Here is a 19,051-nt window from a genome sequence, read left to right as displayed (position 1 = left end):
TAATTTTAAAAAATAAAGTTTTAAACTTATTACAGTCCAGGATCTAGATCATGAGCTTAGTATGTTAATTTGAGTTGTTTGAGAATTGAGTTTCATACTTTGCTTTGGTTTGCTTTATATAGAGTTATTGTGGTCTTAAACAAATAACTAGGTAGTGGATTGATAGTCAATTTTACAAGTATTTTTTTTATTATAAAACTAAATAAAAAATACATTTTTTTAAAAAAAACAAGGTTATTAAATTCAAATCGTGAATTTGACAGCTTAAATGTAAAACCTAGGTCGATTTAATATGTCATTATCTTAATAATTTTTCTTTTAAAAAATCATCTTGAAATTTTTTAAAAGTTAAACTAGTTGTTTGAGTTATTTTTGAATTAGTTAAGTCGATTGAGTTATATTAGTATAGTTTTTCATAATTTAATTTAAAATTTAAGATAAGTAACAAATTAGATAAAGAAATCATAAGGTTTATCCATTGAACTTATTTTAGTTGCATTGCCATAGAATTTTATGTTATCTGTTTTTCCAAGTGAAATTGTTTTTAGTTAAACTAGCTCTTTTTGGCACGTGCATGCATTTTTTGCCTTAAAACTCACATCAACATATCCTTAATTTAACACCTTGGCTAAAAACAACAAGAACAACCCTACTTAATACAGGCAAACAACGAGAAGCAAGAAAAAAAAAAAAAACCCATCAAAAGCAGCAAGTTTCTTTTTTTTTTCCAACTTTCTTCTCTAATGGCAACTTATTCTCTTCTGATCTCCCTAGTCATTTATGTCATGGCATTTTCAATCAATCTGTCGCATGCAGACCCGAGAGCAGACCTTGTTAAACAGACGTGTGGCAAAGTGCGCGTTCAAAATGTGTCAAACTACTTCAAGTACTATTCAAGCATCACAGATTACATGCAAGATGAAATTTATCGCAACAAGTTTGCATTTAAGGATACAGGAGAGCCGCCAGATCGGTTGTATGTGCTTGCCCAATGCATGGATGATCTAACTAACGATGAATGTGCTTTGTGTTTCGCCCAAATTAGTACTCTCATCCCCAGTTGCTTTCCTAGCACCGGTGGTCGCGTTTATTTTGATGGCTGCTTTATTAGGGCTGAGAATTATAGTTTCTATCGTGAAGCTCTTGCCCCTGAAGATACGAAGGTGATCATGCTTTTTCTTCAAATTATAAATTTAAAATTTCCTAATTTCTTTCAATTAAATGGCAATTGAATGTACATTAGTTTAAGATTCAAAGTCGAATTAGGTTTGGTTTAAGCACTTTCTAAATTACCCTTAATGAGTTATGAAATTCTTATCTGTTGATATGGCGATGGAAAATATTTTGCATTTAATTGCCGATAAGCTATGTAGCTCCTTCGGCATGTTGTTTTCTCCATCCCCTCCTGGATTTTGCATTTTAACCTTTCAATCATCATGTGATCATACGTGCGTTGGATTTTATGCATTTTTCAACCTAGAGTTTCCTAACAAATTTTGATCAAGGTGCCCAGCTAGCTGTTAAGATTTGAGATTTATGCTAACAAGTCGTACGTAGGTTCAAACCCTAAGAGGTTTGGATTGGGATTCAGAGATGGGGAAAGGCTTCGTCTTTGTGTAGCTCATGGTTTGTTGGGCCTCTCAGATGACCAAAAATAAAAATAAAAAACTTCACACTAGAAATCTGCTGAGCTTGTGAGGTTATTGAGCTATTTTTTTTTTAAAGAAAAAGCTTTAATTCAAATTCAACGAAGGTTAATCTGTCATTATTTGGTTATAAATTTCTTCTTCATTTAATATGTTATACTGAATTTTCTCTCCGGGAATTAAATGGAACTAGAGATGCAGTGGCATTTTAAACAAGGGGCAAGAATTTAGCGTTGCAGTAAAAGAATTGCTGAGTAAGATGTTACTGAAGGCTCCGAGTTTCCGAGGCTTCGCTTCCAAGCATGAGACTTCAAATGGCATATCTGCGTATGGGATGGCTAATTGCTGGAAGATCTTGGACCGTGATCTGTGTTCCATTTGCCTGTCAGAGGCGGTGGCATCCGCCTTATCATGCATTCCATCTACGGAGGCTCGTGTGCTTAATGCTGGCTGTTTTCTACGCTATTCTGATGCTTCGTTTGCCAATGATTCTAATGGTGAACACTCCAAAGGTTAGCCCATTTATTTATTACAGTCGATGCAGTCTAGAAACCTGCTAGCTGGCCATGTCTTGAAACGCAAATTTATCGACTTCAAACTGTTTGTTTGGCCTTCCACATGCATGTTCTTTTGTTTTTAATTCAATGCATGGTTAATTTACTACAGCATTCTCTTGCAGAAGAAGTATTTTCCTACATCACATACATTATGGGTGTGGTTCTGATCTGCGTAATAGCAATTGGTATTGGTGTTTGTGTGGGTAAACTTACCTATAGAAGAAAGATCCGTCTCAAGCAATCGAAAGGTAATTAATGTGTGTGTGTATGGATTACAGTGCTTAGATAGGAAGAAAACAATCATGATTTCTTCCTTTATTTTAAGATTTTCTTTGATAAAACCCCTCTGCAGAAACATTAAGTAATGTTTATATGATATGATATTGAGCATAATGTTTTCCATCGTTTTGCATGCTAATCATCATCAAAGAGACGGAGGACTTGTTATTAGAGGAGAGGGTGCAGTACATGCAGTTCAAGTACGCGACACTTGACACAGCAACTGAAAGTTTCAGTGAAACTAATAGGTTAGGATGTGGAGGATTTGGTGAAGTATTTAAGGTACCTGAGACACACACACACACACACATGAAGCTTAAATTTCATTTTGTCTTTGTTTAAATCTATTCCATGAATTTCTAAATGCGGATGATTGACCTGAAATGACTAGGGAACCTTACCAGATGGTAGAGAAATTGCAATAAAGTGATTGTATATTAGTAGGAAATTTCGAGTACAGGAGATTCGTAATGAAATGGAAATTATTGGTAGAGCACAACACAAGAACTTGGTTCGATTCCTCGGTTGCTGCTTCACCAGCATTGACAGCTTCCTTGTCTATGAATACCTAGCAAACAGAAGCCTAGATCTCATTTTATTTGGTAAGCTATAGAACCTTGATTTTTTCTCTACAGGGTTTTGGATTGTAAGGAATTAATGCATTCAAAAGCAGATCATGAACATGGCCAATCTATCTTGTTCATAGACATGTTCTTAAGATCGGATTAATTAAGTGTATCAAGATATATAACTTGTTGGCATCAAAAATTAATATTAGCTCAATTGTAAAATGACATGACTCAAATAGACTTAAGAATTAGCTGTTCTTTGTTCACTAGGAATTGATATTTACCCGTTCTAGCTTTCTTTCTAAACAATCTGAAAATTTATGTGCAAACACCCACGGAAGCAAGATCCAGCAAAGAAGAAAGAACTTGATTGGAAAAGGAGATTTCTAATTATCGAAGGAACAGCTGAAGGTTTGGAGTACCTCCACAAGTATTGTCAAGTGCGGATCATTCATAGAGACATCAAAGCAAGTAATGTCTTGCTAGACTTGAGACATCGACCAAAAATCTCAGATTTCGGACTAGCAAGATTTTATTCCTGTGACCAATCCCTCGTCAACACTGCCATTGCTGGAACTCTGTAAGGACATTCAACTATCAAGCACTGATATTTCCATTAACCTTTTTCTTCTTGAAGGTGTCTATGCAAACTCACATTGTCCTAATCAATAAATTATCACTCTTTTTGGTGTCTTGGCGTAAAGGGGGTACATGGCTCCTGAATACATTGCCAAGGGAAGGTTAACTGAGAAGGTGGATGTTTATAGCTTCGGAGTTCTCGTCATCGAAATGATTACAGGAGTACAAAACAACAAATATCAATCCGACAAAACATATGAAACTCTAGTTACCTGTGTAAAATTCCTGTCACCTTCTTGTTGCCTATATAGTAGTAGTAGTAGAATGCATTTATTATGTCCACATGGTAAAAATGCATGTCAATATATGACAGTTCATGCGCGCTTGCTTGCTTTCAACCTCTGTTTTTCCCTTTATAACAGGCATGGAAGCATTTCCAATCAAACACAGTACAAGAAATCATAGATACAAGTATGACGATTGATCAAGATGCTGAAGAAATCGAAAGAGTTGTTCAGATTGGTCTTTTATGTACTCAAGAGTCACCAAATTTGCGGCCAACGACGACAGAAGTAGTTCAAATGCTTAGGAAAAAGGATGTTGAATTGAGTTCACCATCCAAGCCTCCTTTCACAGATGAACTTATGGAATTACATTATTTAGGCAGCTTGGACCAACAGCATCCTTCTACCTTTGGTTTGTGAATATGACTGCTAGCTAGAATTTGAAAATAGAAAGAATTCTCTATGTATATACACATGGCATCCCATTGCTTAGAAGTTTAGAACAATATCGTATTCACACCCACACACAGGTTTTGTCATGTGATTTTGTCATATATATTATTCGACTATTATAGACTAGTTTGAATTATTTCTTATATTTATTAAATTGAGATGTTTGTTTCAAAATCTAAATAGTTTTTGTCTATAGCTTGATAATTTATAATTAATTTGCATTTTAATTCCCGCAAACATTTTTTATTGTTTCTTTTTTGTTCTCTTGAAGAAGCAACTTGTTAACACTTTTCAAAAATTATTTAGAAACTAAATAATTATAAGTATGACAATTTATTTGATCATAAAGAGAAAACCTTATGAAAATTTCTTCAAAAGATTATATATATCCTCTAGAACAACCAAACCCAAAAAAATAGTTTAGAAAACTATAAGATGAGTATTTATGACTACAACTTCTTTGTAACTATAATACTTTATTTGTCAAGACAAACACTCTGTTTTGTTTTCTATTGTACTAGCTTGCCAAAACACCTAAAGATCTTCAAACTATTGTCATCTTAATTGGAACATTCAGTTTTTAACAGTAACACAGGAACTTCCCCTGGGAGTTTACAGGCCTTCTAACTCTTTAGCGAACAATTCTTCTTGAGAATTTTCTTCACACTCGCTTGTATATCAAGAGTTTATGCTGTGAAACTCTTTATAACTCCTTAACTAGTTGGGCACTATTGCTCTATTGCTAGTGATACTCTTGCCTTCTTAATGCTTCAGATTACCCTTCCTTACATACACATCCATGTGATAAGGATAAGAACATTATCTTCAAGTTTTTTAGTTTATTACGTTTTTAACTGATTGTTATTTGTGTTTCACGAAAACACTTCTCTGACAGTTATCTTTGGATAGCTCGTATTTATCTTATATATGAACTTCCTATATAATTTATCCAAACAACAAATATAATTACAAAAATAATCATGTTATATCCTATAAGATAAACCTGACTGATTCTTTATCTAATTTGGATAAACAATTTAAACAATTTCATCGCGAATAATCCTTCACTAATCAAAGCCAATAATTTTAGCATTTACAATCCTTTTTTTTTTATTTGTGAAAAAACATAATAAGAATGAATTATCATGCAAGTAGTTCAGATAGTTTGATATAAATATATGCTTTATTAAGGTATTCATGCAAGCACAATTGAAACAATGTTATGTAGTATAAGAATAGTTAATAATATGTATGCAACAATATATTATTAGTTCCTAACATGTTTCATGCAAAATAGTTCATAACTTAAAAACTTCACATGTTGGATCCTAACAGTTCATAATCTTTTCAAAAACTATTTTGCATCAAATATTGTTATACAATTACATGCTCAAGTTCAAAACGCATTAAGTATTCAACATAGAGGATTCTTTGTTAAAATAACAATATTCAATTATTCTTTTTTAAAAACAAAAACTATAGGGTTGGCTGGGTTGGTTTAGTTGTTTTCTTCCTTTCCTTTCTTTTGCATGCATCCCTATCTCCCTCTTGTTTTGGCATTAATCATATTCCTTATCTTTACCAATAATAGTTTGATGCACATGGTTGACGTCCAACCTGAGTTGAACAAGTCTTTCATTAACCTGTACAATATCTTGTTGCATATCTATTAGCAACTTATCAACTGCATCAATCTTTTGTTCCTACTTGCCAGTAAAACTATCAAACTTATTTTATAGTACTTGCAATTTTTCTATTATAAAAAAGAGTAAGGGCTGGTTTGAGAAATTTTAGGCTGAAAGAAGGTAGACACTTCAGGATGTGATCTTTTTTATTGACTACAACTTCAAATTTAAAAACAGTTACAACTAAGATTTTTCCATACATCTTAGATATTGGCTCATTGTAATGCAAGGGTACCTTGGCCATGATTGCTAACCTAATTATCAACCCTCTAAAAGGCAGACTCATTTCTTTTCAGTTGCAGCTTCTTGTATGACATCAATAAAGTGAGTGGCTAGGTCCATAGGAGCATTAATAGCAATAACATATATGAATTGAGCTTTTTTCCCTGTCAGTTAAATATGTCTTGTAATAAGCTAGGGATTTGTTAGCATAATTTTTGCCAACATATGGCAAGGAGTTACCATAGTATGTATAGTCTATATTTTTTAGAAAACCATTTTGCTCTTGTAGGGCTAACAAATAGATCACTCATTTGAGTCTCAGAAGGGGCTTCTATTTTTTTTATAAGAAAAGTCGGGATCTTTGATTTCAAGTTGCTCATATAACTCTCTAAGAACAACTAGAGATAACTAAAGGTTTTGACCTCTAATAGTAGAAGAAATGGAGTGGTCACTAAAATTAAAAGACTCATAATTTGCACTAAACTCCTTAACAACTTCAACATATGAAGTAGGTGCTCCTTCAGCTGGTTTACCTCATTGTCTTTTTTTAAAGATGTTCTTTATGAATGCGAATGCAAGTGCAAGTATGGGGTCAGAAAGACCAATTGCCGAAACTTCTTTTTCACACAGTATATTCTTATTAGAAAAGTTGTTTATGTAAGCCATCTCAACACTATAGAAAATGAAACGATTAGGTTTTCCAGACTATGCTATAGGTTTAAAGAAACCAGCCACAACTTTGCCTTTTTTCTTTGTCCTTTGATTTTTAGAGGGCTAGACTAGAGTCTTTTAAAAGGATAAGGTCTCATGTTCTTCCTCATTAGAAGAACTTGAAACAAGGTTTCCAAAATAAAATGGAAAAATTACTAAACGTTGGTTGGACTCCAAAATGAATCATGTAAATGCTAGGGGGCAACTCCCATCTTCTCTAAAATTAAAAAAAAAAAAAAAATAATTTCCATCCTTAATAAATATAAAGAGACAAAGCTTTATGCTTATCCATGTCAAAAACCATAAAAATCACTTCCATCTCTATATGAACCTTACAAATAGAAAATATTGCTTCCAAAAATAAAGAGTTTCCATTCTCCTTTCGCTTTTAAAGAGCCGACCACACACACACATATATATAGGGATAAATTTTGTTAATTCCCACTATGTCCTTTATTTTATACCTTTTATGTTTTACAAGTAATATTTTTCAGATCTCAACGCTTGTTTATTCCAAATTTGACCTGAGTAATATCAAAATTCATTAAATTGTATCTCATAACATTTCTTTTCTGATATATTACTTTCATTTAGTTTTTGTTTGCATTTATGTATTTTTTATTTTTAAGTCATTTTTCATATTTTATTTTTGATGTAATACATAAATATTTTATTTTTGATGTAATACATAAATATTTTATTTTAAATTCTCAAAATCTATTATCATCCTCTTAGTGTAAATAGTTAATTTATGTGTTTAGCATATTATTTACTTCACAATCCTTATGGGTTTACCCTGGGGTTTTTATGCAACTCTCTCTCCTTATTCATAAACCTATTCTTTTCTTTGTGTGGTGTTAATTGTTATTATAGAGTATGTAACCTTTAGTTAAAGGTTGAGGTCTTAGTTCGTTAGAGGTGTTTTGAGTTGATAAATGTGTTTATTAAGGTATTAAGGATGTTTATTAAGTGTTTTGAGGTGAAAATATGTTAAAAATATATTTTTTAGTAAAAAAACTAAAACGCGTGGGCCTAGCCTTACAAGCCCAAGCATTTCTACCCTTTTTTTTGTTGGGTTAGGTGCATAGCCCTGGCCCTGACCTAGCCGTTCCTATATTTTTTTTTATTTTTTTTATTTGAATTTAAATTCATTATAAAAAAAACTTCGCATGATATTTCAAATATTATTCATTTTTGCAATGATTCTCAAATAATATTATAAGTTTTTATAGGAATTTTAACAACTATTTTTAATTATTATATACCTAATATGAAAATAAAAGTTCAAGAATTCAATTAAAATAAAATTTATGTTTTACAATTTTGGTGATAGATTTTATACATAGTTTTATCTAATTTATTCATTTTTTCTTCAATCACATACAAAATACTAAGATGTTATTTTAATATGTTTTAATTTACTTTTAAGATCATGATGAATTTTTGTTTATAAAATAGTGCTTGCAATTAAAAAACATGTTTTTGTTAAAACAAATGAGAAATGCTTCTTTTTCTTCTTCTTCTTTTTTTTAAAAACATTCATTTTAAGAAAATAAAGTTTAGATTGGAGAAATACATTTTCTCTACTTATTTTAAATGGCTGAAATTTTTTAAAAATATTTTCTTTTTATTTTTTCTGCCTTTTATTAAAAAAAATGCTCCGGATATAAAAATTATGATGTTGTTTTTAAGAAGATTATGAATTTTTTATGATAATACTATCGATTGCTTTTTTGGATAATTATGTATCAACCTGATATGCAGAGTTCTTATGATAATTTACTCATTAATATTGAATGGGAATATAATATTTTTTTTCTTGTTTTTTAATTAAAAGTTTTGTTGTAAGAAAAAACATGAATTAGAAAAAAATAATTTAGATGAGAAAAATATATTTTCCCTCAATAATTTTATTTGTTGTCTTCCTTGTAGATGTTTGTTCTTATAATTATTTAATTAAATAAAAAATAGGTTCTAGAGAGCAAGGTTATTAAACTCATCTTGGGTCATGACTTAGGTCATTGGTTGGGTAAGTTTACGTAGTTTGACCAGTTTGATCAAAATTATCACCATTTCAATATTTATTAAAAAAGAAAATTAAATCAATATGATTTTAAAATATTTTTTCTTAAAAAAAAGTCAAGCCAGGTTTTTATCAAATCGATTAATTTGTGAATGCACTTGTCAAGTTGATTAGACCGCAATTAGTCAACTCCTATAATGTTTGCTTTGAAACTTGACCCAAAATAGCGACATAGCTTATAGGTAATCACAATGACTTTTTGAGCTTGACCATGTTTAATAAAATCAAAAAGCTCCTCGTCATAACACATGCAAGTAACTAGTTGTCACTAAAAATCATCTTTTAGAAGCAATAATTAAGGAGATCTATGAGTCTTTGGTTAAAAAATAAAAGGGCTAACAACCTATTTGGAATCAAATTACATGGTGAATTCAATTCAATTTATAAGCAAAATTAATTTAAATAGTCAATTGTAAAGCACCATAATCGCAAGTAACATTATTAAGTCTATTGTTTAAGGATACATGACAACAAAATGTTTTAAGAAATGATCAATGAAAAAACAATTTGGACAGGGAACAACCATTTTAAGGTTGAGTTTGCATTGTCGAAGACTTCAATCATTCAACTTTATTTTCTAGACTAATCATGTTACTTGGAATTCTAAAAATTTGCTTCTTGATTTCCAAATTCAGAAGGACTTGTTGAAAATTGTCTGGTCAACAAAAAAGATACCTCATTGTGATAACTGCTCAGTTTTGAAAAGTAACTAGATTATTTGTTTACATTACGTTGCAGGTCTAATTAATTTTTTTAACATAAAAAAGTATTAAAGCATTGCTAACTTTTTTTTCTAGTAGAAAAGAAGAATCATGTGCGTGTTGACTTAATGTAACCTAGTCAACTTGATGGATAAAAATACAATCTGGATGGCTTGTAAACACATAACTTGACTAAAAAAAATCAAGATGACAATTTTTAAAAAATATTGAGATGATAACTTATTGGATCCATTTGAGTCAATTTGAGTTAACGTTCCAAATCTACAACCATGGTTATAAAACCATTATAATCTCACAAAAAGAAAATCTAAATAAATTATGAGGTCTAATTCTCAATTAACACATTGTTAAAGGATGAAATTGAAAAAGAAATTCAATTAAAAAATAGCTTAAATAAACTCGGTTAACCAACTAAACTCGTGACTTGGGTCATAAGATAAGAGTGACCCTATAAAAATCAAATTAAAATAAATTATAAAATTCAATTCTCAATTAACTCAACTTTAAATGGTAAGAGTTTTTTAAAAATCAATAAAAAAACAAAAACATTACTCGAGATAACCTTAATTAACAAATCAAATTCATGACCCGAGTCATGAAACTAAAATAATTTTATAAAAAACAAAAATAAAAAAATAAGTTAAGTCAATCCAAATTAAATGAATTATTAAAAAAAAAAAAGACGTAACTCTATCTTTTAAATCATTTCTCTCACTACAAAAACAAATATTCCAAAGCTTGCGTGTATCCTCCGATACATATCATAAACACAAAATAAACACCAACGATGTTGGTGATGTTAGAAAGAGATGAAAAGTAGCCCAGCTCAAATCTGATCAGGCCCAAATACATTCTATTCCCTGACAAAATCCCAGACCATCCAAAAACCCTAGCTTCTCCTTTAACTACAAAACCACTCCCATTTTCTCCTCGAGACCCATATCAAACACAAACCCTAGCCGCAGTCTCCATCACCACAGCTACCACAATGAAGTACAACCCAAGAGTCTCCTCCTCCCGCCGGAAGAACCGTAAGGCCCACTTCTCGGCGCCATCCTCCGTGCGTCGTATCCTCATGAGCGCACCACTTTCCACCGACCTCCGTCAGAAATACAACGTGAGATCCATGCCTATCCGAAAAGACGATGAGATCCAAGTTGTTCGTGGGACATACAAGGGAAGGGAAGGGAAGGTTGTCCAGGTTTATAGGAGAAAATGGGTTATTCATGTCGAGAGGATTACAAGGGAAAAGGTTAATGGCTCCACCGTTAACGTGGGAATTAACCCTTCGAAGGTGGTGATTACTAAGCTCAGACTTGATAAGGACAGGAAGTCCCTGCTGGATCGCAAGGCTAAGGGGCGTGCTGTTGGTGATAAGGATAAGGGGACCAAGTTCACTGCTGAGGATATCATGCAGAGCGTGGACTGATTCATCATGAGGTTTTTGTTTTTGAAGGCTTAATGATAGGCTGTGTTTGGTTTTACAAGTACTTATTTTTGTCTTAATTACTAAGCATGTTCTTAATCAGTTTAATTGAATGTCATGTGGATTTTATTGAGGCTTAAGAAAATGTGTTTGAATTGCCGTTAAATCTGGCTGTAATTGTTTGCCATACACTTAATGTGATGTTCTGCATTTCTAGGGATTAGTTTGAGTCTGCACGCTCATCTGATATATTCTATTTCTTGTTGGACTACAGATTAGATGGGCTCTAATTATCCTTAGTGACCGCCCAAAATCTGCAATTGATGCTTGTTTTAGTCATTTCTAGGGATCAAAGTGTTCCTTTCTTCAGCAACATGGTGTTTGTGTCCTGTTACTGGCAAACAATAGTGTGCTTTCCAGAGAATATTGCATCTTGTATCTTCATCTCCCTAGATGCATGCATTGAAGCTTGCAGATGTTGAAGTTCAACTCCCGACTGCTTATTAAATTAAATTTTCCAATGCTTCTTCCATGACTGCTTGCTAGAAAATGTCACAGCTGCTCAACTATGAGAGTGATGCTTGTCCATTTTTCTCTTAACAGATGAAGCTTGTGAGTTGATTAGCTTTTTCCTAAACTGCCCTTTGTATATTGCAACCAATTCTTAATTATTTTTTACATAAAAATGGTAGTGGCTCCGCCCTGTGAAGCAAGCTCTGTCTATGGGTTGTGCCGATGTTTGAGAATCCACTTTATGGTATGTATGATGCATGGAATTTTATGTTTTTTGCATGTTTTAGTGTCCACTAATTCACAATCAGATTAAATATTTTTTTCATCCTATAAAAAAAAAAATTTCAGGTCATAAAAATTATTTGATATTGTTAATAAACTTGGTTTAACAAGTTAATTTTAAAACCTTATAATTTAAGCTTTTCCAAGCTAGTTATTTAGATAGTTTTCGTGAATGCAGTGACGGTTGATTTTCGAAGGGGGTTTTTTGCTTATATGTTTTAAAATAATATTTTTTTTTTAAAAAATTATTTTTGTAAAAATGGACTCTTAGTATAGCATGTAATTCTTTTGAATCTTTGTGGTCTCCTTTGAACTTGTTGATTCCATAGGTGTTTACCTTGGTAAGCTTTACTTTCTAGTGGATGTTTCTTTTGTAGTCAACTTGTGCATGGATTCGACCTTAAATAGCTGGTTATACCATAAGGAAGTTTCCTTGACTTTCTTTTTTGCACGTGTTCTTTCTTTAAAGAAATAAAAAAGGAAAAGTTAATCGCCCCCCTGTATCGCATGATACTTGGTGTTTATACTTGCGAGATGTCTTGTGGTAATTTTTAAAGCAAATTTTTATTTTTATTTAGTTATATGATAATTAAAATAAATATTTGCATATGAGTTTGAAAGACTAAATCCTAATGGGAAAATGTCTTTATTATATATATATATATATATATATGAGAGCTTTGGGTTTTTTCCCTCAGAGCAAGAAGCTTAGCCCTCAAATTATATTGGGTGGTCTTCGTCTCAGGGATCACATGTTTCAAGGTGTCCATTTAATTATAAGTTGCTGGGATTTGTTTTTCAATGGAGCTCAGCTAAAAAACAACCCCTTGCATGTTATTTTTCAGAGAGGTATCAGTGAACATACTACTAAAAAAATATTAATGTGATTATATTTTATCTAAACTCTCAAGAAACCTTCTCTTAAGAAGAATAAAAGTTAAGTGAAATGGCGCACATTCTATTAAAAAAAGAAAACAAAAACATAAAAAGAAGGGACAAAAGCACAATTGGATGATGGATGCTTTGATAATTTTGAGTCAAGGTAAATCCAATATTTTTCAAGAATAAATCCAAATCTGGTTATTATGTTACAAAACAAAATAAATAAATAAAGTAGAGAATATTAATATGAGATCGCAGGCTAGTACCACTCTGGGGTTCTGATGGATGGTTGATCCATTGCAAGCACCCCTAATGCTAAACGCAAATCTAATATTGCAGGAAACAAAAATGAAATCTCAACTAAAATGTTGGCAGCTGGATCACTCTTAGAGATCAGCCTCCACTGAATCATGAGAAACGGATCATAAATGCAATTAGCAAGAATCCCCATCAATCCAAAATTGAAGTTCTCTGCGGAAGAGAGCAGACTACAAATGCCTCCAAAACCTACAAATAAAGGAACTTAACAACAAATCAATCCATCCATCAGCCATCATATTCCTAGAAATATGTTTATGTGGAGCTACTTATTAACACTTCTTTCCAAGTGCCGTCCAGAAAAAAATATAAGAAATGGGAGTTGGATTAGACAACTGGCAGAGAACCTTTAGGGCTTCAGAGCAATTGCCAGCCCAAACCTGGGACTTTTGTCCAAGGCCTTGGTATCAACCTCACTAGAGATTGTCAGCACCGACTTCGGTATGACCTCATGTTGCACCAATGCCCCAAGTTTCCCGTGGCTATTGAGCTTAGCTTTCACCACCGTCAGGTGATCAACGGGAAATGACCCTCCAATAGTAAGAGTATTCTCATTAGTGGAAAACCTTCTAGTGATCTCTCCAGCAACAGCACTCTTTTTCAGCAGATCCAGATGATGCACGTATGATGCTCGTAAAGAATCTCCCTTGTCACCTCTGTAAGAAGAGAGAGCAGCTAAGTAATTGGTTCAAAACATCACCCGTCTTTTCAATATCTATATTTTTTAAATCCCAGACTTTAAATAGATAAAATATCTAGCAGAGCTGGCATGCCAACGCGTCTAAGAGGCTTACAAGATCATCGAAGCATAAGAATCAGGTTTGGTCACACTAATGCCAGCAGTGTACTTCGTGAAACTACCCAAAGTAGTATCATAGCCTGCCTCTGCACCAAAAGCCATTGTTGGGGTACCAATGGTGGCTGTAACATCAATTGCTGGAGATTGATTCAAAGCAACAGCTGTGGTGAAACTTGCACGATCATGAAAATATTGAACCTCCAACTGCAAAATGCAGGGCAGAAACGAACTATAAAAAGCCATTACCGTCATCACAAACAGGGCCAGATTTGCATGTAGATATCAGGTGCTTCACCCCAAACCAACAATACAGGCAATATTATCACTCTAATCAATAAAAGAATTCTCCCTCGTATACCCCAGTCAAGCCCCGCTGCCTCCAAAAGGGACTGGCACAAGAAACAATTACCACACGCTCTCCTGCTAGGCACCCGAGAACAGCCCGAGCAGGACGGAGACAGCGTGGGCCGAGTCTGACCAGATGGATGCTCAGCCGACGGGAGGAGAACCCCTTCCCTTTTGGGAACACACCCAGTCCCCGCCTGGAAGGACCTGACATACCACCTCCCTACCCTTATCCCCATGCAACTTGTCAAGTCTTGTGGTTATACAAGGAACAAGAGGGTTCAGGGATTTTCCCTCTCTCCCATATCTTTCCTTTCCTCTTCACTTGGTTTTTCTTCTTTCATATATCTCCTCCCTCATGATCTAACTTAATCATCGAAGGATCCCCACACAATCAGAGAGACTCGTTTTACAAGTAAACCAGCCACCTTCCCCACCACCAGTCAACTTTCACCAAGTGTCACCTCATCCTTGGAGTTTCATGACTTCATCACTCCCTTGATCATAAATGTAGGACAAAAACCAAAATAACCAATAAAGGAGATACCTGATCTTGAAATGACCAAATCAAGAGAGACACGCTTGATCTTAGGAAAGCTTAGTTTATTTTATTCAATGGTTCAACTAATGTATACGTGCTTATTTACATGCACCAAAACAAATAAAATAAGAAAAACCTAACAAGTCTTTATTAAAAAAGGAAACTAAAATCCAAAATTACCTGCTAAATAACAAATTAATATTCCTTAATAAGACCGAGTTAAAATTCCTTAATAATAAAATCGAGAATAATCATACACTATACCAATTCTCATTGTTGCCCTTCATTCCCCATCAATAATTCAGCATCTATTCCAGATTTTCAAGTATTTACTTTTTGAGGAGTTCAAGCTTAAAAGATGCCAAACTTCGTAGTTCCTACCTTGCCAGAGTTATAGTCAGGAAATTTGATGGAAGCAATGGTCTTGGTTGACGGAAGGAAGCCGGTGAATGTCAAGGTTGTTGATATCTGTCGGAATGAAATGAGAAGGTAAGATGCTTATTTGAAAACGGAATTTGCAGTTTAGTGTTTTAAACAAATGAAGAAGTAGCATACATTGGATTCTGTGTCAATTTGAACATTAAATATAGTGTTCTTGTACATGTAGAGCGCAGCAACATCCCCAGTTGATAGCCCTCCTATCTTCACAGCTGATGATGTGAGGGCCTGAAAAACAGAAAATAAGAACACAAGAAGGAGCAGATGTTAAAGTTTAAGAGACGATGGATCTCAGCACCGCTGCATCTGAAGACCGAAAATGACTGATTGCCTGACATTTAAGGGCCATTCAAAAAATTAACGACGGGTCATGAAGTTGAAAACAAAACCAAAAACAAGTAGAGATTGAAAATGATCCGTAAGGCATTAGAGGGCAGCCAGAAACCCATCCATCAGTCACACGATGCTAGCAATAAATAATTAACATGAGACCACCCATAAGATAACTTACAACAACCAGTTGCATTAGAAATGCTACATGGCTCTTCAATACATGATTGGATTTCACATTGGTAAAGAAATGAAATAAACTTCATTTGAACATCTGAAGATCATTTCTATTGTTAAAACACTCTCCTCAACAGCATCGACACAGAGCTTGATGCCCAGACCCTCAAAAGGACCACAAAATTATATGTACATAGATATAACAAAAGAATACATACCACTCCAGCATCGCTGAAAGTAGAGACGCTAAGTCTCTGATCAGAGTTGTAATCCTTGGTCAACAGATCTACATAGCATCAACATTAATCACCATCAAATCAATGATTCTGATTTTCTTTCACATATAGAAATTGAATGATTACCTTTGGCTTTGTTGCCGATATCGGCGAAGAGTACAGGTCCTTTGCTCATTGCTAGACTGGAGCGACACAGTGAGATCTCTCCGCCCTTTGTTTTTGGTTCTGATTAGAGAGAGAGATAGAGAGTCCGGTGAAATGAAGGAAATATTTTGGCCTAGCTTCTTCTTCTCCGAGAGTTCGATTCTTTGGTCACAGCTGTTTTTAGCGCTTAATTTCAAAGGATCGATGATGGGCGTATCATTGATTGATTATAACCATCACATTTACTATAATTACAATTATAATCAAAAATTTAGCGTTCATGCTTCTGGCTTTCTGTGTAAATTACACTTATCAAACATTTTCTTTCAATTGCGTTTTTTTAGCTATTTTTAGTGTTTTGTGACTTGGTATTCTTCTATCTTCACGTGTTCCAGTTCTACGTGTATTTTTAGCTATTTTTAGTGCTTTGTGAATTGGTATTCTTTTAGATACGTGTCTATTCGCTTTTCTGTAAAAACAATTTATCAAACTAGACAGGTCTAGTAATCAATAGATTATCATAATATGTCTTGAAGCTTTTGAAGGGGAAAATGATTTTTAAAATTAGTTTGGGTTTTTTTTATAGGGTTTTGAAAAAAATAATAATTTACAACTTGTAATTAAAAAATAAGATAAAAAAATAAGACACGTTAATAAAAAACTTTCTTAGATATAAATATTAAAATCCATATTGAGTTTATATTATACATATTCCAACACTATTAGTAAAACTTTTTCACCTTAACATAATAAATTTAGCTAAACATAATGAAAAAGAAAAATATAAATAAACAACATAAAAACAAAAAGTATAGTAAAGAAAATGAAAAACATAAACAAAAAATTAAGAAAAATATAACATGAAATAAAACTTAAACATTAGAAAAATATAAATAAAAAAATAAAGAGCCTATCTTGATCTGAACAACCAAGATGCTTAAATGCATGGCAAATGCCTCCTTTTATAGGCCAAAATTTAGAACTATTGATTTGATGACTAATTATTGAGTGGATAGCCACATTTTGACTTAGTGACAATCCTTATCTTCTTATCTAAACAAAACGTCATTGATAACATCAGAATTGGAACAGACTTAACTCATCAAAGTTCTAAGAAATTGTCTCAGCTTTCCAATTAAAAACATTGAGGTCATTTGGACATCTAGAACTCGAGATATGGGCTGAACACTGAACAATGTCCAGGTTGTAGGATAAATTCAGACTTCTCCGTTGTTGCTACAATTTGGACTTAAAAATGGCCTTTTTAAATCTTGGACTCCCATGAAAGTTTTAAGCCTATGTCTTATATTTCCATCCATATAGAGCAAACCTAAATCCTAGATCTACAGCTCCAGATATGACCCAATGACCAAACAGTGTTCCAGTTTTGACTGAATCAGAATCTCTTTTCTAAGTTTGGCCATCTCTTTATCTTTTAAATTTCAGTAGTTAAACTCATCAATCTGAATCATTTTAATCTTAAATACATGCCTATCACATTAATATTTTAAATCAGAATCATTTGATTTATGTGATAGGCATGTATTTAAGATTAAAATTTACCTTAAATTAAAGGTATCTTATAATATCAAACTTGTTAGTATAAAACATGCTTTCGTTAAGAAGTTATTGATACTTTAAGTGCAAAATGATAATATAAAACATTGATAACAATGCATTTTTAAGTACTAATGAACCAACATGTATTTGGTGATCTTAGTAATGGTAAACTGACTAACAAAATATGCCCATTTCATGGCATTGGTCCACCCTTATATAACTTCTAAGTTGGCCCTAGTTTTCTTATAGACAACACTGAAGTTACATGGACTTCTTGAAATTATAGTGACTTATAAAGATCTTATTTTTACCAATAAACTTTAGAAAGAGTTATTCAAGGTGCAAAGAATGAATTCACTAATGTCCACTTCTTACCACCCATAGATAGATGGTCAAACTAAGATAACTAACAAGACCTTAAAAAACCATCTACGATGTTTTGTAGGTGATAACCCTAAAAATTAGTCTAAGTGGTTGTTTGATAATATGGTTGTGTGTGAGGTTGAGAGTGAGCCACAAAAATAAGTGTTTGGTTAAGTTAAATTTAGTTTTGTTTTGGTGAGACCCACTATAAATTGAGGCTGCACCTAAGGTTTAACAAAAATAGAAAAGTTGAGCTTTGCAAACAACAGCTCACCTTAATTTTTTAATTATCCACCGACAAACCAATTTAGCCACAAAACACATATTTCTAAAGAGAACAAAAACTCATTAGAGGAATATCAAACTTCCCAAAATCTCAACGATTCTTTTAGAAACAAAGGAAAAATAAGAAGGATCGTCGTCCATCAGCCAAGTAGCTCCCTCAATTCACCACTGGCCTCCGTTGTTTCGACCGCCAGCTAGACATCATCGCCGCGCAAGGTAGTTTGCTCTTTCCCTTTTCCTTCTCCTTCTCATTTTTGTTCTTTTACTACATTTCCCCGTCTCCACTATTCTGCAAAGTGAGCAGTGGAGAGCGTCTCCATTATTCATGGGTCAGACCAGGTTCAGCCCAAACCTAAATGCATTGGACTGGGTCTGACCTGGTAAAATAAAAAGAAGTGCAAAATGTTTTTATAAAAAAATCCTTTCCTAAAAAATTTGTGGTTTTCTGTCATATTTTCCACCAATTTTACATAATCTAAAAAAATATAGATAACGTAGTCAGTTTATGATCATCCATTAGGGTTTGACCAAAATATCAAAAAATCTTTTTTCTAGTATCCAGACGTAGACTTTAATATTTGTGAGGTGTAGAATTGCATGATAAAGTACACCCTCATATATT

General features: G+C 33.2%; 3 protein-coding genes across 4 annotated transcripts; 2 read left to right on the top strand and 1 right to left on the bottom strand.

Annotated features, from left to right (window-relative positions):
- The first annotated feature begins 714 nt into the window (after window positions 1–714).
- Window positions 715–4,433, top strand: LOC118030558 (cysteine-rich receptor-like protein kinase 46). Its single transcript, XM_035034713.2, is given in 8 exon segments — window positions 715–1,163; window positions 1,840–2,158; window positions 2,326–2,451; window positions 2,634–2,764; window positions 2,874–3,084; window positions 3,397–3,631; window positions 3,756–3,906; window positions 4,053–4,433. Coding segments are annotated over 8 exon segments (1,875 nt in total). The 5' UTR covers window positions 715–743; the 3' UTR covers window positions 4,335–4,433.
- A 6,213-nt stretch (window positions 4,434–10,646) lies between these two features.
- On the top strand, window positions 10,647–11,439 carry LOC118030525 (large ribosomal subunit protein uL24z). The gene has a single exon (XM_035034659.2). The coding sequence runs from the start codon at window positions 10,779–10,781 to the stop codon at window positions 11,217–11,219; it is 441 nt and encodes a 146-aa protein (XP_034890550.1). The 5' UTR covers window positions 10,647–10,778; the 3' UTR covers window positions 11,220–11,439.
- Window positions 11,440–13,112: 1,673 nt separating this feature from the next.
- Window positions 13,113–16,604, bottom strand: LOC118030524 (mitochondrial outer membrane protein porin 2). Of its 2 annotated transcripts, none has more exons than XM_073410497.1 (7): window positions 16,204–16,604; window positions 16,060–16,127; window positions 15,452–15,562; window positions 15,278–15,364; window positions 14,006–14,214; window positions 13,559–13,867; window positions 13,113–13,415 (listed from the first exon to the last, which is right to left on the bottom strand). In XM_073410497.1, exons 1-6 carry the CDS (start codon window positions 16,250–16,252, stop codon window positions 13,561–13,563), a joined length of 831 nt encoding a protein of 276 aa, XP_073266598.1. In that variant the 5' UTR covers window positions 16,253–16,604; the 3' UTR covers window positions 13,113–13,415; window positions 13,559–13,560. The 2 variants fall into 2 exon arrangements, with proteins under 2 accessions (XP_073266598.1, XP_034890549.1); XM_035034658.2 differs by having other exon boundaries at window positions 13,113–13,400.
- Between the last annotated feature and the right edge of the window lie 2,447 nt (window positions 16,605–19,051).

The sequence above is a fragment of the Populus alba genome, chromosome 7 (genome assembly GCF_005239225.2).
Source record: "Populus alba chromosome 7, ASM523922v2, whole genome shotgun sequence".
Classification (NCBI taxonomy): domain Eukaryota; kingdom Viridiplantae; phylum Streptophyta; class Magnoliopsida; order Malpighiales; family Salicaceae; genus Populus; species Populus alba.
Note: the sequence above shows the minus strand (reverse complement) of the source record. Positions and strands in the feature narration are given on the sequence as shown.